The following is a 21,366-nucleotide window of genomic DNA, read 5'->3' as shown; positions in this document are numbered from 1 at the left end:
CCAAGTTTGCTCACTGCATTTGGCTGCTATTTCAAGAGTAAAGTGCCCTCGACTCTGGTGAAGGAAGGATATTAGTTCTTTGTAGTACATGGCATCTGTTGAGGGTAGTTTTGTAGAAAACCTTTACAGAACATGTCTCTGGGACCAGGAAAGGGACCTTCTGCAATTGTCATGGCAGCTGGAGCTGTCGAGAAGGCCCAGCTCCCTTACTCTGGAATCTTTCTTCTTGCTGCTAGACCTCAGGCTGGGCAGGAAATGAGTGGGGCTTCTTGGGCCTTCTTCAGGCTTCCTGCTGTTGGTGCCTCCCCAGCAGGGATTCACACAAAAAATGGGAACGATTGGATCTGCAGCAGTCAAGTTTATATAGAACAAAATTACCTAAAAATTAAATGGACTTCAAATAGAAAATAAACAAAAAGCATAATTTGTCTCTAGAGTAAACATCTTTGCCTTTCCCATGCCTCTTCTGCATTTTTTAGGGGAAAAAGCCAGCAAAACTTCAATGAGGGTAAAAAAAAAACCCAGATATATTATAACTTATATAAAAGATATTTAAAAAGTTAAACATCTGTATATATTTAATAGCAAACATGAAAAAGTTATATCATACTTGATTTTTATGTATATATGTATAACATTTTATATGTTATTTTTTAAAGATTTGTAATTTGAAAGGCAGAGTTAGAGCAAGAGAAAGAAAACTTCCATCCACTGGTTCACTCCCCATGGCCACAATGGCTGAGTCTGGGTCAGCTTGAAACCAGGAACTAGGAGCTTCTTCCAGGTCTCTCATGTGGGTGCACGGGCCCAGGGACTTGGACCATCTTCCACTGCTTTCCCAGGTGCATTAGGAAACTGGATGGGAATTGGAGCAGCTGGAATTTGAAACGGTACCCATATGGTTCTTAACTTGGTATGGCACAACGCTGGCCCCTATATATCATTTTTTTGTATATGAAACAAACATACAGGGGCCTGTGCTGTGGTGCAGCCAGTTAAAGCCCTGGCCTGCAGTGCTGGCATCCCCCATCAGTGCTGGTTTGAGAACCAGCTGTTCCACTTCCGATCCAACTCCCTGCTAGTGTGCCTGGGAAGGCAGTGGAGGATGGCCCTTGTGCTTGGGCCCCTGCACCCACATAGGAGACCCAGAAGAGGCTCCTGGCTTTGGATCAGCTCAGCTCTGGCTGTTGCAGCCATTTGGGGAGTGAACCAGTAGATGGAAGACTCTCTCTTTTCTCTCTCTCTTTCTCTGTAACTCTTTCAAATAAATAAAATCAACCTTTTTTTTTTTTTTTTTGACAGGCAGAGTGGACAGTGAGAGAGAGAGAGACAGACAAAGATCTTCCTTTGCCGTTGGTTCACCCCCCAATGGCTGACGTGGCTGGTGCGCTTCAGCCTGCGCACCGCGCTGATCCGAAGCCAGGAGTCAGGTGCTTCTCCTGGTCTCCCATGGGGTGCAGGGCCCAAGCACCTGGGCCATCCTCCACTGCACTCCTGGGCCACAGCAGAGAGCTGGCCTGGAAGAGGGGCAACCGGGACAGAATCCGGCACCCCGACCAGGACTAGAACCTGGGGTGTTGGCCCCGCAGGCAGAGGATTAGCCTATGAGCCGCAGCACCGGCCTAAAATCAATGTTAAAAATGTTTAAGAAACAAACATGTAGGGACTGGCATTGTGTTGAAGAGAGTTAAGCCTCCACTTGCATTGCCAACATCCCATATTGGAGCACTGGCTTGAGTCTCAGCTACTCCACTTTCAGTCAAGCTTTTTACTAATGTAACTGGGAAGGCAGCAGAGGAAGGCCCAAGTACTCGGGACATCAGGATCTAGTTCTTGATTTCTGGCTTCAGCCTGGCCCAGACCTGGATGTTGTGGCCATTTGGGGAATAGATCAGTGGGTAGAAGGCCTCTCTCTCCCTAACCCCTCACCCCCACATCTCCCCATATGTCTGTCACTCTGCCTTTCAAATAAATAAATCTTAAATATGTTGTGTGTGTGTTAAGTAAATAAATGTATGCACACAAGTTCACATGTTGAGACCTAATCACCAGTGTCAGGAGATAAGGCCTTTGGGAGATGATTATGGCATTAGTGCCTTTATAAGAGGCCTCAGCTGCCTTAGCCCTTGTCCCATGTGGGGACCCAGCAAGAAGGTGCCATCTGTGAACCAGGAAGTGGATCTTCATCAGGACTCTGAATTTGCCATTGCCTTATCTTGAATTTTCCATCCTCTAGAACTGTCAGAAATTTCTGTTGCTTATAAACCACCCTTTTTTTTTTTTTTTTGACAGGCAGAGTGGACAGAGAGAGAGAGAGAGAGAGAAAGGTCTTCCTTTGCCGTTGGTTCACCCTCCAATGGCCGCTGCGGCCGGCGCACCGCGCTGATCCGATGGCAGGAGCCAGGAGCCAGGTGCTTTTCCTGGTCTCCCATGGGGTGCAGGGCCCAAGCACCTGGGCCATCCTCCACTGCACTCCCTGGCCACAGCAGAGAGCTGGTTATTTTGGAATAGCAGCCCAAATGGACTATGATATGTGTGTATGTATGTATGTGGATACACACCCTGTAAAGCTTTGTTTTTCTATTGTTAGAGGACAGTGTTACAAGTTTTGTTTAAAACTCCTAGTTGGCTTTATTTTTTTTGCCATTCTTTTTTTTTTTTTTTTTTTTATTATTATTTTTGACAGGCAGAGTGGACAGTGAGAGAGAGACAGAGAGAAAGGTCTTCCTTTGCCGTTGGTTCACCCTCCAATGGCCGCCGCTGCAGCCGGCGCACCGCGCTGATCCGATGGCAGGAGCCAGGATCCAGGTGCTTTTCCTGGTCTCCCATGGGGTGCAGGGCCCAAGCACCTGGGCCATCCTCCGCTGCACTCCCTGGCCATAGCAGAGAGCTGGCCTGGAAGAGGGGCAACCGGGACAGAATCCGGCGCCCCGACCGGGACTAGAACCCGGTGTGCCGGCGCCGCAAGGTGGAGGATTAGCCTATTGAGCCACGGCGCCAGCAAAACTCCTAGTTGGCTTTATTTTTTTAAAAAACACTTCTTTACTCCTGTCCCCTTCTTTCCCCGCCTCTTCCTCCCTTCCTTCAGCCGTTTGCTGGTTCAGTTAACTATTTGTGTCAGAATCAGTGCCTATCAGAGTCTGCTCTGCAGGGAGCTGTAGTCAGGAGCCAGAGCCTGGGATTGAACACAGGCCACAGGCATTCTGATGTGGGACGCATGCGTCTTAACTAGGATCTTGACCCCTAAGCTGAATACCCTATTGGCTTTTGTTTTTGACTATAGAATTGAGCAACACTTCATTCCCTCAAGTTCCATGAAGAAGGAGTTTGTTTTTATAGGCAGAAAGGGACCGAAGAAAGTAGAAGTGAAAACAAAAGATAGATTGGTTATTTCAGAGTTTCCCTTATAAGGACAGGGACAAGAGAGACAAAATAATAGAAAAATAACACTGGTTAGCATCAGGTTATTTTAGGTCACCCTCTTTTGATAAGGATTGAAGTAAAGGGAACTTTATTATGACAACTGAGTTTGAGAAATGTGGCTGTTTGAGAAATGTGGCTGTCTAATCCTGATTTCTTGAAAGATCGGATAAACAGCTTAATTTCACGCTGGAACTTTAGTGTGAATGACTCTATTTTGATTTTTAGCCTGATCTGTTAGGCCTGGTACAGGAACTTAGTCCAAAAATTGCCTCCTGTAATTTTTATTTAATACAATGGCTAATTACAAGAGGTAATCGGTCCAGTTTTTATCCCAAGGAGTTATCCCTTCTGGAGCATTTTACCCTTTCCAGTTTGATTAGTCATCTAGGGAATTCCCTTCCCTTTTCTTTGATGTTGGATCCTCTGTTGTCTGCCTCCTTTGTCTTCCTTTTTCTTGGTTTATTCCATTGTCTTAGAAGACAACATTGTATTGTCCCATAACTTCCTGACATTGTCTGATGTTGTCTGGTAGCTTCCTAAGAAAAGGTAGGGGAGAAGTTAAGATTTTGAGACCCACTTGTACACTTGATTCTCTTGGTTTCATCGAAGCTTCACTTTTGCCCTTAGCTTAACCCTGGAGTAGCCCTGCCCTTGGGCCATCTCATTGCCCACCTATCTTGTGCAGGGCTCTGTGGTTCCACCACTTCAGAGACTAACTGCAGGACACTTAATTTCTAGCCCGTGGTGGAGAAGGAATCATTGTGTAGCTACAGGAGAAGATGGTGGGGGTCTGGACATCTGGAGTGTTCTATTCCAGCTGCTTCATGTACAGACCTCCAGTTAGTTTTGCTTTCAGTTTCACCCTGCTCTTAGCATTCTATGGTTGTTCTAATCCTTGAACCTTTCAGGGGTGTGCTAGAGGAATTAGCTTGTTTCTTACTGGAGCTTAATGAAGCAGAAAAATCTCACACTGAAGTTACCACACATTTATTTTGTGGCCTAAAGTCACAATTTTTCTTTATAGTCAAATATGTCATAGATTATTCTCTTGTTCTCTTTAGGCTATGGACATCTATTTTTAAAAATATTTATTTATTTTTGTCTGCTTGAAAGAGCCATAGAGAGAGAGAAAGAGCAAAAGAAAATTTTTTATCCACAGGTAAACTCTCCAAATGCCCACAACAGCTAGGGCTGGGCTGAGCGGAAGCCAGGGACCTGGAACTCCATCTGGGTCTGCACATAAGTGTCAGGGATTTGAACACCTGAGCCATCAGCTGCTGCCTCCCAGGCTGTGCATTGCGTGGAAGCTGGACTGAAAGCAAAGCAGCTGGGACTTGAAGCAGGTGCCTCTGATATGGGATGCAGGTGTTCCAAGTGGTGTCTTAACTGCTGTACCAAATTCTTGCCTCCTTTAAAAATATTTTTTATTAATATGTCAAACATGTACATTTTTATGGGGTAGAGTTTGGTATTTCAACAATGTATATGGTATAAACTGATCAGGTAGTTGGCATCGCCATCTTTTTTTTTTTTTTTTTTTTAAGACACTTGGGCCTACTAGCCCTTCTGTTCCTGCTCTTTATACTATACTTTATAGTGTTACCAGCCATTCTCTCAGTCCTTTAGGAAATTGGAGTGCAATGGTTAATATGGCAAGCATATATTTGATGAACATTAGAAATCTTGGAAAGCAAAGGTAAAAGTATTTTGTTCTGGGCCGGCGTCGCGGCTCAATAGGCTAATCCTCGGCCTAGCGGTGCCGGCACACCGGGTACTAGTCCTGGTCCAGGCGCCGGATTCTGTCCCGGTTGCCCCTCTTCCAGGACAGCCCTCTGCTGTGGCCCGGGAGTGCAGTGGAGGATGGCCCAAGTGCTTGGGCCCTGCACCCCATGGGAGACCAGGAGAAGCACCTGGCTCCTGCCATCGGATCAGCGTGATGCACCGGCTGCAGCGCGCCGGCCGCGGCGGCCATTGGAGGGTGAACCAACGGCAAAGGAAGACCTTTCTCTCTGTCTCTCTCTCTCACTGTCCACTCTGCCTGTCAAAAAGAAAAAAAAAAGTATTTTGTTCTCCAAAGTCATCTTATAAAAATCCAACCAGTGGTCACTTGGGCAGACAGTGAATTAGGAACTGTGGCCATATTCAGTGTAGTTTAAAGACAGTAAGTACTGTGGAGTACTCAGGCTCTGGGCTCTGGAGTTCGAGAGACTGTGTCCAGTTCCCAGCTGCCACCCCTAGCTGTGTATGTAAACAGGGGCAAGTTTCAGAATCCCTCTGAGCTTTGCTTTTCTGTTTTGTAAAATGGTGTTCAAACGTCATAGCATTTTTGTAAAGACTAAATAGAGCATAGCACACTGTCCCATAGCAAGTATTCAGAAACTGTGTTGTTATTTTTATGTAGTTGTCAGTAATTAATAAATAATAACAGTAGTCATTTAGAAATCTTTGAGCTGCTTTTACATGTGTTGGATACCCCTTGGTGCTAACGGAATAGCAGTGGAGACCCTGGACTTCAAGGAACTCACTGTTTATCAGGGAAGACAGCTGTGTTAAGTGGTGTAACAACCCAGCATGATTAGTAAGAATGCAGCATGTGCAAGCTCAGGTGTGCCACAGAGACAGCTGTTCCTTCATGAAGAGTTAAAGCCAGAAGGGTGAGTGTCGTCACGGGTTGGCTGGGAGAACTGACTGCTGATGAATTGGCGTAGCACTGGCAGACAAGGAAGGGAAGGACGTTGGTGACTGAGAACCAGAGGCATCAAGGCCAGAGACTTAGCAGTGGTGTGTTTTGGGAACTGTAAGCGAAGAATACAGTGCAGTGCTAAAACACGTAGTGATTCTTACCAGGAAGAACACAGCTTACCTCTTAGAAGTTTCAGTCCAGCTTTTGTGGGGTTTGCACTGCTAGTTGACACTTTCTGATTTCCTTCATCATCTTTCTGCTTCTCTGCTCTATTTCCTCTAGGTGTCATCTTGCTTCATCAGGGAAAATGAATGTATTTGCCATTCAGGGACTTATTCTGGGATACTATTAAAATTTGCTCTTTAACGTTAGGCAGTTGCTGTACTTACAAAGCACTAGTGTGGGTAGATAGGAGAGGCGAAAATGTTATTATGCACTGGTGGACTTCTGTTGCTGAAAGAGCCAAGTTGCAGTATATGAGAGTTGCCTCCACTCCCCTGTGTCGTAATGCTGCCGGAGGGCACGTCGTGCTGGTTAGGACTTCTATGTGGAGGTAGGGCGGATGGAAAAATGGAAGTGTCCAAGAGCAGCCTCGGGTTCCTTTTGATTGACTTTTGTATCCTCAGATTTTTAAATACTTGTGGGACATGAAGTGAAGGTGCCTAAGGGGTTAAAGGTATAATGAGGACAGATGAGGAAATGTTGGATTATGTCATGCTCACAGACCTTGATTTCAAAGCGTAGATACCTCCCTTTAGCATTGTTCTCTTTGTTGTTTTTTCCATACCATTAGTAACGGTTTTCTGAAGGCAGCTTTGGTGAGGTATAATTGATAATCAAATGTAGCTCTTTATGTGGACAGTTCAATGAGTTTCTTTTTTTAAAAAAACTGAGTTTTGTTGGTATAAACCTACAATCAGGTTCGCCTTTTTTTTTTTTTTAAGATTTATTTATTTTGAAAGGCAGAGTTTCAGGGAGGCAGAGTCAGAGGGAGAGAAACAAAGAGACAGGAGTCTTTCATCCGCTGGTTCACTCTCCTCCAGATGGCTGCAGTGGCCTGAGCTGCTCTGATCCAAAGCCAGGAGCTTCTTCCCAGTCTCCCACATGGGTGCAGGGGCCCAAGGACTTGGGCCATCTTCTACTGCTTTCCCAGGCCATAGCAGAGAGCTGTATCAGAAATGAAGCAGCCGGGACTTAAACCGGTGCCCATATGGGATGCCGGTGCTGCATGCGACAGTGCCACAGTGCCGGCCCTGAAATTTGTAGATTTTCAGCCCATTGTCACAGAGCAGACCATCAAATGTGGGCTTGGAACTGAGAGACAATAGGTAAATAACTGGAGCAGTGAATAGTATGCATATTTTACAAAGAGAAGCCTGAAGCTGAGGAAGGTTAAATTATTTTCCAAAGAGAACATTAGAGCTATTAAGTTGACAGATCTGGAATTTAAACCTAGGCCTGTTCTGTTTCTACTACATTTCACCTAATCTAAGACACTGTTGATTATCAGAAGCACCATTATCCCCGCCCCCTCCCTTTTTTTTTGACAGGCAGAGTGGACAGTGAGAGAGAGAGACAGAGAGAAAGGTCTTCCTTTGCCATTGGTTCACCCTCCAATAGCCGCCGTGGCTGGCGCGCTGCGACCAGCACGCCTCGCTGATCCGATGGCAGGAGCCAGGTGCTTCTCCTGGTCTCCTGTGGGGTGCAAGGCCCAAGTACTTGGGCCATCCTCCACTGCACTCCCTGGCCACAGCAGAGGGCTGGTCTGGAAGAGGGGCAACCGGGACAGAATCCAGTGCCCCGACCGGGACTAGAACCCGGTAGAAGCACCATTATTTTGTGAACCACTGAGGGATAAAAAACTCTGCGGATTAAATAAGATATCAATTGTAAGGTATATACCAATTTCAGACATTTTTAAAAGTAATCCAATTGAAAGGGTATCTTAAAATTGAAATATGGTATATAATGCTGCCTTGTAAAAGGTTTGGTTTTAGAATTGTTGATCTTGAAATGCCAGTGGGATATCTAAGTAAAACATTTTTTTAATTTGTTTGACAGGTAGAGACAGTGAGAGAGAGAGACAGAGAGAAAGGTCTTCCTTCCGTTGGTTCACCCCGCAAATGGTCGCTACGGCTGGCACTGCGCCAATCTGAAACCAGGAGTCAGGTGCTTCTTCCAGGTCTCCCATGTGGATGCAGGGGCCCAAGCACTTGGGCCATCATCCACTGCTTTCCCAGGCCACAGCAGAGAGCTGGACTGGAAGAGGAGCAACCGGGACTAGAACCCGGCGCCCATATGGGATGCCGGTGCCATAGGCGGAGGATTAACCAAGTGAGCCAAGGAGCCAGCCTTAAGTAAAACATTTAATAGGCAGTTAAAACATGGAGTGGCAGCTCATGGGAAGGTGGAGGCTAGAGGTATAGAGCTGAGGGTCATCTGCATACCGGTTACGAGCCAGGAACAGTCTTGTTAATTGGTGTCTCGGAGCTGGCGCTGTGGCATAGCAGGTAAAGCCACCGCCTGCAGTGCCGGCATCCCATTTGGGCGTTGGTTCAAGTCCCAGCTGCTCTACTTCTGATCCAGCTCTCTACGATGGCCTGAGAAAGCAGTAGAAGATGGCCCAAGTCCTTGGGCTTCTGCACCTGCACGGGAGACGGGGCGGAAGCTCCCTGCTCCTGGCTTTGGATTGCCCTAGCTCCAGCCATTGTTGACTGTTTGGGGAGTGAACCAGCAGATGCAAGACCTCTCTCTCTGTCTCTACTCCTCTCTGTAACTCTGCCTTTCAAATAAATAAATAAATATTTAAAAAAAGAAATTTGTAAACTTTATTGCCAGGACTCATTTGCTAACTCTAAATGTCTTTGTTTTAATGCTTTCCGAGTCTGTTATCTATGTCATCTCATTTCCTTCTATTCTTTGTGAATCTCTTTGCAGTGGCAACTATTGGAAAACATTGATACTGTTGTTAATTTGGAAACACTTATTTTTTTTTCTTGTATTGCCACATACAGAAATAATTTTTAAAAAAGAATTATTTATTTGAAAGTCGTAGTTACACAGAGGGAAAAGGAGAGGCAGAGAGAGAGAGAGAGGTCTTCCATCTGCTGGTTCACTCCCCAGTTGGCCACAACGACCGGAACTGCACTGATCTGAAGCCAGGAGCCACGAGCTTCTTCCGGTTCTCCCATGCAGGTGCAGGAGCCCAAAGACTTGGGCCGTCTTCAGAAGTGGAGTGGCCGGGACTAGAACCGGCACCCATATGGGATGCCGGCACTGCAGGTGGCGGCTTTACCTGCTACGCCATAGCGCTGGCCCCAGAAATCATTTTCTTTTCTCTTTTCTATTTATAGTGGAGTATGTATTCCTCTACCATGCAGTCTCCACAAAGAGGCAGTTGGAAGTACAGCTGTGAGATGGTGAAAAGTGGGTTCCAGAGGACATAGATGCTGTGCAGAGTTCCTTCTGTAGCCTTTGAGAGTCTCCCTGTTTTTATAGGTCCAGCATGTCTGGCTTGCATCTAGTGAAGCAAGGTCGAGACCGAAAGAAAATCGACTCACAGCGGGATTTCACTGTGGCTTCTCCGGCAGAATTTGTTACTCGTTTTGGGGGAAATAAAGTCATTGAGAAGGTAAGTTGTAACTTGCTGAATTATTTTATCAGAGGTACATGAGATTTGATACCTAGGTTTGTTGTCTAAATTTGTTCCAAACGGATGGGTTTTCAGAGACTTTACCTGTTTATTTGAAATTGTCCTTTCTGCCTCCCTAAGACTCTGCTATGTAATTTCACTCTTTTCTCTAGTAGTTACCGCTGATAATTCTGTGACAGCTAATTAAGGAGATGCACTAGTGCTCATGAAGTTCTTTTTGAAAGACTGTGGTTTTACAAGGGGGAACCACCCTGATCCAACAGGGTATGAGGGGTTGATTAGCTGGAGCCGTGTTGGTAAGGGCTGAACGCTGGAGTGTTGGAGCAGAGAGGAGCTTGGAAGCAGGCTTGAAGAGCTTGATGTGCTGCGGCATACTGGCTTCCATCCGGTACTTGAGGAAGTTTAGAGGGACTATCCCACAGGAAGTGCTTAAAGATTTCAGTCATTTTGAAATGTTACGAGTACCATGTCACTTTTTTCTTTCTAAAGATTGATTTATTTACTTGAAAGGCAGAGTTAACAGAGAGAAAATCTTCATCTGCTGGTTCACCAGTCCCCCCCACCCCCACCCCCCACCCCCCACGGCCTCAGTGTCCCGGATCATTTCCTTGTGGCTTTTCTTTCCGAGGCAGTCTCTGTGATTCTGAGGAGAGAAGCGATGGATGCCAGCGTTTATACATGTTCAAGGCCCTGTGCCCCATTTTACTGCAGTGGAGACTGGCGCCTGATGCTGCGGTGGTTTATTTGATAATATATCATCCCCTTGAAGTTTATTTCTTGCTGTTCCCTGGGAATAAGGATGGTAGAATATTTCACAAACCAAATATGAGTAATTGTGAAGTAAACTTCATCCGGGACCTACTGAAACATTTAAAAATATCACTTGTTCATGTGGGAAATTCCTGACAGCCTACAAGAAGAATTCCTGGTTGAAAATATAACTTTATCAGAGAAAAATTGATGAAAAAATTTCATCTCTTGTCCTCTGTCAATCTCTCGTTTCTATCTTTCTTTCCAATCCCCATTTCCTGTTCTCCCAGGTTCTTATTGCTAACAACGGCATTGCAGCAGTGAAATGCATGCGGTCCATCCGCCGGTGGTCTTATGAAATGTTTAGGAATGAGCGTGCGATCCGATTTGTTGTCATGGTCACACCTGAAGACCTGAAAGCCAATGCAGGTGAGTTGTTAGTGTCATGAAGGCACCCCCTCCAGCAGAAAGCCTCGACTAACACAGTCTTTAAGTAGGAGAACTAAAAAAAAATTATTAATAATTTTTAAGATGTTTTTTCATTAATTTGAAAGGCAGAGTTACAGAGAGGAGGAAGGGGATGGGGAGAGGGAGCAAGTGAGCTTCTATCTGCTTGTTAACTCTCCAAAGGGCTGCAATGGTCAGGGCTGGACCAGGCCAAAGTCAGGAACCTGAGACTCCAGCTGTGTCCCCCGCATGAGTGGAAGGGGTCCAAGCACCTGAGCCATATTCCACTTCTTTCTCAGTTGCATTAACAGGGAGCTGGAGCAGAAGTGAAGCAGCAGGGACTTGAACTGGTACTCATGTAGGATGCAGGCAATCCCCTCTGCACCACAATGCCAACCTTGAAAATATTAATTTAGGAGGATTCCCAAACCTGCATTTCCAATGAAATCCTTTCAAAAGAATTTCTCTTTAAGAAGTGTCAACAGGGGTGAAGAAGGTTAAGCCACCACCTGCAGTGTTGGCATCCCATATGAGTGACAGTTTGAGTCCCAGCTGCTCCATTTTCAATCCAGTTCTCTGCTAATGTGTCTGGGAAAGCAGTAGAAGATGGCCCAAGTACGTGGGCCTCTGCACCCAAGTGGGAGATCCAGAAAAAGCTCCTGAGTCCTGGCCTCGGACCAGTCCATCCCTGGCCATTGTGGCCATTTGAGGAGTGAACCAGCAGATGGAATCTCTCTCTCTCTCTCTCTCTCTCTCTGTTTCTCTCTGTCACTGCCTTTCAAATAAATAACTTAAAAAGTGTCAATAATAGGCAGATAAAAGTGATTGTGTTGTAGTTAACCACAATATAGACATTGTGTTGTAAGGTTATCTAGGTAGAAATTTAACAGAGATGTTGGTTTTCAGGTGTGTTGCTTTTTCAGTGTTTTTTGCAATGCCACATACTTCCAAATGTGTAAGTGAAAAGGTTTGGAAGGACAGGCTGCTTCCCTTTTGTGTGATATTGAATTACAGAGAAAATTAGAGTTGAGATTCTTTTTCCCCCTCCTCCTGAGGGAGAGATGTCATGGGACCCAAATGGGTTTCCTAGTGCAAGCTTTTTTGTATTGTTCTCTCTGCTCAGATGGTCCTCTGTCTGAGTTGTAGATAAGGACTTTTGGTGTAGCTGAGAGGTGTGGCTAGTTTTTCTTTTCCAAACTTGTTACCATCAAGGTAATAATCTCTTAAAGTAGAGTGCCCACAGATAACATGCTATCATTTTAAACCCAGTTAGGTCTGTATGTGATCTCTTTATTGAAGGAGTCATAATGGGACTGTTCTGAAGGAATAAAGGTTATTATGCTGTCTTATCTAGAAACAGAGACAGCGTCAACTTATTGGAAAGTAGACGTTATTATGTGAAATCATTTGGATGTACCCTCTAGTATCTCAGCCACAGTTTCTGCACCTGTGAAAGGAAGATCAGAGTATCTGTTTCAATGGAGACTGGTAAAGATGCAATCATGTGTCATAAATTATAAACTATCTCACATAGTTTCTTTCCCCTGGTTCATTTCTAACTGGAACTCCTATTAATATATTCATTTATTCACTCCATGAACATACTCACAAATGAGTAAGGTATGATGTTATTCTAGGAAGCAGTTTCAACACAACAAGAGAAGTACTATGTTAGAAACATATGCAGGACACTGAGAGAGCACAGAGGTGAGACATCTCATTTTTGGCGGCAGGGTTGAGACAAAGCTTTCTGAAAGAGATCACACCTAGCCAAGAATGAGCAAGAGGTAGTGAAGCAATCAGGAGAGAGTGATGGTTACATCAGGCAAAAAGAACAGCACATGCAAATGATGAGGGTGTGACATAAGTGGTTTTTTGGAAATTGCAAGCGGGTTGTTAAGTACAAGTTATGATCTGATTTGCCAAGGAGGCCTTTGTTTCTCATTCTCAAAACATAGATCTATCTTTTTATCAGGTGTGTGTGTCTGAATGTCTGTGACATTAAAGGATTTGCATTTTAAGTGAGTTTTTATTCTTATTTGAAAGGCAGAGAGAGAAAGAGATATAGGGATAGGTGCTCGCACCCATACACAACACACACACACACACACGGGGAATGGGGGAGGTGTTTTGTATTTACTGGTTCACTCCTTGGGTGCCTACAACTAGGGTCTGGGCCATGCTGAAGCCAGGAACCAGGATCTCTGTCCAAGTCTCCCACATATGTAGCAGAGACCCGAGTACTTGAGCAGTCACCCGCTGCTTCCCAGAGGGCACATTAGCAGGAAGCTGGAATTGGGAGTAGACCAGTACTCAAACCTAGGCACTCCAGTATGGATGTTGGTATCTCAAGAAGCACCTTTTTTTGTTTGTTTGTTCTGTTTTTTTGTTTTAAGATTTATTTATTTGAAAGGCAGAGTTACAGAGAGGCTGAGGCAAAGAAAGAGAGAGAGGGATCTTTGATCCACTGGTTCATTCTCCAAATGGCCATAATGGTTGGAGCTGAGCTGATCTGAAGCCCGGAGCCAGGAGTTTCTTCCAGATCTCCCATGTGGGTGCAAGGGCCCAAGCACTTGGGTCGTCATCTTCTGCTCTCCCAGGAGATAGCAGAGAGCTGGATCAGAAGTGAAGCAGCCAGGACTTGAACCGGTGCCCATGTCGGATGCTGGCACTGCAGGCAGTAGCTTTACCCACTATGCCACAGCGCCAGCCCTACAAGCAGTGTCTTTAACAACTGTTCTGAATTCATGCCCCTGATATTTGTTTTTATGTATTTTAAAGATTTATTTATTTGTAAGCCAGAGAGAGAGAGAGATCTTGTATTCTCTGATTCACCCCCAAATGGTTTCAGTAGCAAGGGCTGGGCCAGGCTGAAGACAGAAGTCAAGACTCCATCTGGGTCTGCTACATGAGTGTTAAGGACTCAAGTACTTGGGCTATCTTCTGCTACCTTCCCATAGCATTAGCAGGAAACTCGATCAGAAGTAGAGTACTTCGTGCTTGAATCAGCACTCAGATATAGGTTGCTGGTATTTCAAGCAGCAGGGTAATCTACTGTACCACAACACTAGCCCCTGGTTTTGTTTTTAAAACTATGCAAAAGGGGCTGACATTATGGCATAGTGGATAAAGCTGCTACCTGGGATGCTAGTTTTGTCCAATCTGTTCCATTTCTGATCCATCTCCTTGCTAATGGAGTGGGAAAAGCATGAAAGTTGTCCCAGATGCTTGGGCCCCTGAGCCTATGTGAAAGATCCAAATGAAGCTCCTTGCTCCTGGCTTTGGCCTGGCCTAGCCCTGACTGTTGCAGCTACTTGGGGGTAAACCAGTGGATGGGAAATCTCTATCCCTGTGTCTCTCCATCTCTCTCTCCAATTCTGACTTTCAAATAAGTAAATAAATCTTTAAAAAAGGAAAAAATAAACTATGCAAAAGTAGAATATAATGAGCCCCTTCCTTTATCTACCTATCACCCAGTATTAACAGTTATCAATTCATTGCTAATTTGTTTTCATCTAACTCTCATTCCCTCCATGCTATGGTTATTTTCAGGTAAATCCTAGATATCATATTACTCCATCTATAGATATTTCAGAATATAGAGTCTTTTAAAAATGGATCATTCTGTTTTCATCTTAAAATATCCATTTGAAGAAGAAAGTAATAGAATATATATAGTGTGTATATATATATATATATATAAACATATATATGATAAAGCTGAGGACAGAGAATAAATGGATAGAAATTGAAAGTAAAAATGATACAGCTTGGGGCTGGTGCTGCGGCATAGCAGATAAAGCTACTGTCTGCAGTGCCAGCATCCCATATGGATGCCGGTTCAAGTCCCGGCTGCTCCACTTACAATCCAGCTTCTTGCTAGTGCACCTGGGAAAACAGTGGAAGATGGCCCAAGTGCTTGGGCCCCTGCACACACATGTTGGAGACCAAGAAGAAGTTCCGGCTTTGGATCGGTACATCCCCAGGCGTTATGGCCATTTGGAGAGTGAACACTGGATGATGGAAGACCTTTCTATCTCTCCCCCTCTTTCTGTAACTCTGTGTTTCAAATAAATAAATTCTTTTAAAAAGTGACACAGTTTGTGATCAAGGGAAGACTTGTTTTTGACTATTAGAATTCTTAGCACAAGGCAGATGGTACTATCACCAACTAAGATAATAAGGGAAGAAGAACAAGGCTTTTTATTTTTTTTTATTTTTTATTTATTTATTTTTTTTGGTGAGGAGACTGATTTATTTTGGAGTACCTGGGAAGTATGCAAATCCTATAAATTCTACAAAAAGTTGAATATGTATGTTCTTTGTATTTATCAGCTTTTTGTTACTATGATGAAATACCTTAGGCAAGTTACGTCATCAAGAAAAGAAGCTTATGTTGGTTTTTGGTTCTGGAGGTACGAGGTCAAGGGGCACCAGGTGATGGTCTTTGTGCTGGAGAGTTTCAAGGTGGCCAAGGCTTCACATCATAGCAAAAGACAGGAAGTGTGTGTGTACCTGTGTGTCTGATTTATCACTTCCTTCTTATAAAGCCACACAGATTTAACCATGAGAGCTCCAACCTAAGGACCTTATCTAAAACTGATTACTTTCCAAAAGCCCTACCTCTGAATTCAATGACCAGATTAAATCTCCACTCTTAATACTTCACAATAAGAATTAAATTTCAACACTGGAAGCCCTCAACAACAATCAAACCATATCCAAACCATAGCACTCTTCTAGAATACAGAAATAATGAGAGCTGGAGATTAAGATGTATGTATTATCAATAAGTAAGTTAATACTGTCCTCCAAAATAACTGATAGAAAAAACTGGGGGGCCGGCGCTGTGGCACAGTGGGTTAATGCCCTGGCCTGAGGTGCTGCATCCCATGTGGGCGCCGGTTCTGGTCCCGCCTGCTCCTCTTCTGATCCTGCTCTCTGCTATGGCTTGGGAAGGCAGTGGAGGATAACCCAGGTCCTTGGGACCCTGCACCCTTGTGGGATACCGGGAAGAAGCTCCTGGCTCCTGGCTCCTGGCTTCGGATCAGCACAGCTCCGGCCATTGGCGGCCCATTGGGGAGTGGACCAACGGATGGAGGGCCCCCCCACCCCTCCCTCCCTCCCTCCCTCTCTCTCTCTCTCTCTCTCTCTCTGCCTCTCCTCTCTCTGTGTAACTCTGACTTTCAAATAAATAAATAAATCTTAAAAAAAAAAAGAAAAGAAAAAACTGGGGCCAGCCTTGTGGCCTCGTGGTTAAAGCCACCACCTGTGATCCCAGCATCCTGTATGGGCGCTGGTTTGAATCCTGGGTGCTCCACGTCCAATCTAATACCCTGCTAGTGGCCTGAAAAAAGCAGTGAAAGATGGCCCAGGTGCTTGGACCCCTGCCATCCATGTGGGAGATCTGGAAGAAGCTCCTGGCTCCTGGCTTTGTCCTGACCCAGCCCTGGCTATTGTGGCCATCTGGGGAATGAACCAGTGATGGAAGATCTCAATCTCTCTCTGTCTTTCTCTCTCTCTCTAACTCTTTAAAATAAATAAAGAGAATCTCTAAGAAAAAAAAACGAAGAAAATTGAGCTAAGGATGACATTTTAGGATAGGGATAGACTGAAGAAGATAGGTCCATAAACAATGCTGAGAAGAAAGTAACTGAAGAGCTAGGAGAAAACCAGAACAGAGAAGCACAGATACAAGAAAATTTCAGTAAGGGAGGATCAGATGTGTCAGCAGTCCAAATAAGACCAGAAAGCTGTCTAGAAATTAGGAAATCCGTGACACGCTTGCAGAAATAATTTCAGTGCACTATGTGTGCAGACTGGTAAAAGGCAGTAAGGAGTGTTGGGAGTGCTGTGGGGAGCCAGAGCGGACTAGGTTTTAGAGAATTTCAGATGAGAAGAGAAGGCGAGGCATTAACTAAAGAGAAATTTAGGGCCAAGGAAGATTTTTATTTTTTAGAATAAAGGAGGAGACATGGGAATGTTTACAGTCTGAGAGGAAGGAGCCAGAAAATAGGGAGGCATTTAAGTATTCTAGAGAGCTGACATATATGAGGGACCTCAAGGAGATGGAAGGGACGTAGGGACCAAGAGCACAAGTCCACAGTTTGACCAGGAAATTCTATTTCTTGGTATTTATTCTGAAGGGAGAAAAATCAGTAATGGGGGCAAATGTATTCATACAGGATATTCACTGCGTATTATTTACAAACAGCAGGAGACTGGGAGTAACCTGAGTGTCCAATATTAGCAGAGTAGTTAAATAAAGTATACTATACCAGTTGTTTGAAATACTTTACTGTCATTAAAGCATATTTTTGGGAATGCTATTTTTTATTATTAGGACTCCTTTTGATAAACTACTGTGTTTACCTATTCTTATAGAGCAGCACTCCCACAAACCGACTTGGCTGGATCTTCTACCTCAGGGTCTCACAAGGCTGCAGTCATTGTCAGCTAAGATGGTGATCTCATCTGAAGTCCTGCTTGGGATGCCTCTGCTTTCAAGTTCATGTGGTTGATGATAGCATTCAGTTTATTGTGAGGGCCCAAGTATTTAACTGGCCCTTAGGTGGGAGCCTCTCTTTTTTCTTATGGGCCATCCCATAATGACTGCTGCCTACCCAAAGCTGTCAAGGGAGACAGTTCTCTAGTAACATGGGTCATGTTCTTAAGGAATGTTATTATGGAAGTGACTTCTCGTCACTTTTGCCATATTATGTTGAGTAGAAGCAGGTGACATACCCAAGGGAACAGAAATATCCAAGACATGAATACCTGGAGGTGTCTGTCCATCACAGTTACTAAGAAAAAGGTTGCCTGTAAAAATAACTTAACAACATAATATAATACTAGGGAAAAAATACCAATGTATACCTTATACAAATTAGGTTTTTCCAGTTTTTTAAACAGAGTATATACACTGTGCATTTTTTAAATGTTATTTACAAGGCAGAACTTGGGGAAGGATTATCATACCAGTAGTAAATAACTCAATAGTATTGAGTTAAGGAATTGTTATGGGTGTTTTTTTCTTTTTCCCCTACCTTTTTATTTTGTTAATTATTATTTTTTAAAGATATGTTTATTTGAAAGAGTTACAGAGAGGCAGAGGCAAAGAGAGAGAGAGGTCTTCCATCTACTGGTTCACTCCCCAAATGGCTGTAATGGCCAGAGCTGGGATAATCCGAAGCCAGGAGCCAGAAGCTTCTTCCGGGTCTCCCATGAGGGTGCAGAGGCCCAAGGACTTACCCCAACTTTTACTGCTTTCCCAGGCCATAGCAGAGACCTGAATCAGAAGTGGAGCGGCTGGGACTTGAACCAGCACCCATGTGGGATGCTGGCACTGCAGGCAGCAGCTTTACCTACTATACCACAGCCCTGGCCCCCTTGTTAATTATTATTATTATTATTTTTTGACAGGCAGAGTTAGACAGTGAGAGAGAGAGACAGAGAAAGGTCTTCCTTCTGTTGGTTCACCCTCCAGATGGTGCACTGCGCCGATCCGAAGCCAGGAGCCAGGTGCTTCCACCTGGTCTCCCATGCAGGTGCAGGGCCCAAGCACTTGGGCCATCCTCCACTGCTCTCCCAGGCCACAGCAGAGAGCTGGACTGGAAGAGGAGCCTGTTAATTGTTTTTAACAGCTTCATTAAGATGTCATAAAAGTTACCGGTGCCCATATGGGATGCCAGTACGTTAACCCACTGCGCCACAGCGCCAGCCCCTCTTCAGGCTTTTTAGCCAAGTTTGGTATGTCATAGTTCTGAGCCAGATACTTTCCAACCACATTGCCAAAAGTAAATCCAAGCAGAAACTAGAGCAGGAGGCGGGCCAGAAGAGCGAGGATGGTGCAGAAGGCAGCTGCTGCTCCATGGGCCTGTCAGACCTGCCTCCATGGGCCAATGCTTTATATTTTTAAAATGTTTATGTATTTTATTTAGGAGGCAGCAAAACAGAGACACAGACAGGGATTGTCCATCCATAGATTCACTTCTCCAAAGCTTACAAGAGCCCAGGCTGTGCTAGGCTAAAGCCAAGAGTGAGAAACTCCCTCCAAGTCTACCATATGGGTGGCAGGGAACCCAGTAGTTGAGCCATCATCTGTTGTCTCCAAGGGTGTGCATTCACAGGAAGCTGGATTGGAAGTGGAGCTGGGACTTGAACTCATGTACTCCAACATGGGCTATAGGTGTCCCAAGCTATGGCTTGAACACCTGCTTCTCAGATACTTTTAAATCATCTGTAGATTACTTATAAGGCCTAGTACAATATATATGCTATGTAAATAGTTGTGATACTGTATTGTTTAGGGAATAATGATACAAAAAAAGTCTGTGTTCAGTACAGACACATTTTTTTCCAGATATTTTCCACCTGTAGTTGGTTAAATCCATGAATGAAGAACCTGTGGCTATGGAGGGTCAAATGTATTCTTTTATTAAGGGGATTTTTGTTGTTTGTTTGCAAATATACTCATAAATAGTGTCTGCTGGTTGTCATAGGGACTCTGGGAACTAGGAATTGATGGAGAGATACAAACTGTAAACTAGATGAAAACTTTCTTTTCTGCTTCCAAGAGCTTTTTTCCGTACTGTCTAAAATCATGGCATTAGAAGATTTACTGGTGTAGAACTGTCTAGTTGACAGCAGCAGTACCTTAGTAGACTTGTGTGGGCATGTGAAGAGTTGAGGTAACTTAACTCTGCTTCCAGTGTCCTACTAACGCACACACTGGGATGCAGGTAATGGCTCCAGTACTTGAGTTCCTGCCACCCTTTTCGGAAACCCAGATTGAGTTCCAGGCTCATAGCTGTAGCCTGACTCAATTCCTGCTGTTGTGGACCTTTTTTTTTATTTTTTATTATTTTTAAGTTTTATTTATTTGTTTGAAAGGCAGAGTTACAGAGGGGCAGAGGCAGAGAGAGAGAGAGTAGTCTTGCATCTGCTGGTTTACTCCCCAAATGACTGCAATGGCCAGAGGTGGGCTGATCTGAAGCCAGGAGCCAGGAGCTTCCTCCAGGTCTTCCCAAGAGGGTGAGGGGCCCAATGACTTGGGCCATCTTCTGCTGCTTTCCCAGCCCATAGCAGAGAGTTGGATCAGAATTGGAGCAGCCTGGACTTGAACCGGCACCCACAAGGGATGCTGGCACTGTAGATGGTGGCTTTACTCGCTGTGCCACAGCACTGGCCCCTGTGGGCCTTTCTTTTTCAGTGGAATTTTTTATATAAAGACTTAAAATCTTTTGAGGTTAAGAACAAGGCACAAAAATATTAATAAATGTGGTGGAGATTAACTTTGAGCAAGTTGCTCAACTACTTTAAGCCGTAATTTCCTATAAACTAGACCACTAAAAATACCTGTCATGAATAGGATTCCCAAGAGTGGCATAATGTGTAATAAAGTGTTCATTGCAATCCTTGCCTGTGGTAGCTCCTCTGCTACAATTGTTCTTGCCAGAAGAGAGAGGTATCAGGTGACATGTTTGAAAGAGAATACTAAGCAAAAAATATAAGATGTGTGGAAATTTTTTAAAAAGTCTGTTTAGGGACTGGTGCTGTGGCACAATAGGTTAATCCTCCATCTGCAGCGCCAGCATCCCATATGGGCGCCAATTCTAGCCCCAGCTGCTCCTCTTCTGATCCAGCTTTCTGCTATGGCCTGGGAAAGCAGTAGAGGACAGCCCAAGAGCTTGCGCCTCTGCACCCACATGGGAGCCCCGATAGAAGCTCCTGGCTCCTGGCTTTGGATTGACCCAGTTCCGGCCGTTATAGCCATTTGGGGAGTGAACCAGTGGATGGAAGACTTCTCTGTCTCCACCTCTCCCTCTCTATATCTGTTTTCAAATAAATAAATAAGTTTTAAAAAAAATTATACTGTACCCCATAAAAATATATACATATTACATGTTGATCAGCATTTTAAAGATTTATTTTTTTATTTATTTTTAAGGCAGATTTAGAGAGAGAGACAGAAAGAAGGTCTTCTATCTGTTGGTTTACTCCTCAAATGGCCACAACAGCCAGAGCTGGGCCGATCAGAAGCCAGGAGCTTATTCCCAGTCTCCTATGTGGGTGCAGGGGCCCAAGAACTTGGGCCATCTTCCTCGGCCTTCCCAGGTGCATTAGCAGGGTGCTGAATCGGAAGTGGAGCAGCCAGGACTCAAACTGGTGCCCGTATGGGATGCTGGCACCGCAGGTGGTAGCTTTACCCACTATACCACAGTGCTGGCCCCTGATCATAGTTTTTAAAAAATAAAACAAAATTAATGTAAGGTAACTGTTATTGTAAAATTTCTTTCAAATGAGTGTTAACCTACATTCCAGATAAAGCATTTTCAGGCTTTAATTAGACTCCTATAACTAATCTTTCTAGTTTAGCCACTGTGCTAACCCTGCAGGCTCTACTGTGTTT

General features: G+C 44.4%; 1 protein-coding gene across 9 annotated transcripts in view; it reads left to right on the top strand.

The window, feature by feature from the left end:
- Positions 1–21,366, top strand: part of ACACA (acetyl-CoA carboxylase alpha) — a 318,070-nt gene that overhangs the window by 95,916 nt on the left and 200,788 nt on the right. For all 9 annotated transcript variants that reach the window (XM_008271159.4, XM_008271164.4, XM_051824672.2 and 6 more), the window contains 2 exons: positions 9,605–9,737; positions 10,799–10,937. In XM_008271159.4, coding sequence (XP_008269381.2) covers positions 9,605–9,737; positions 10,799–10,937 — 272 coding nt within the window. The remainder of the gene's footprint in view (positions 1–9,604; positions 9,738–10,798; positions 10,938–21,366) is intronic.

The sequence above is a fragment of the Oryctolagus cuniculus genome, chromosome 17 (genome assembly GCF_964237555.1).
Source record: "Oryctolagus cuniculus chromosome 17, mOryCun1.1, whole genome shotgun sequence".
NCBI classification, from domain to species: Eukaryota; Metazoa; Chordata; class Mammalia; order Lagomorpha; family Leporidae; genus Oryctolagus; species Oryctolagus cuniculus.
Note: the sequence above shows the minus strand (reverse complement) of the source record. Positions and strands in the feature narration are given on the sequence as shown.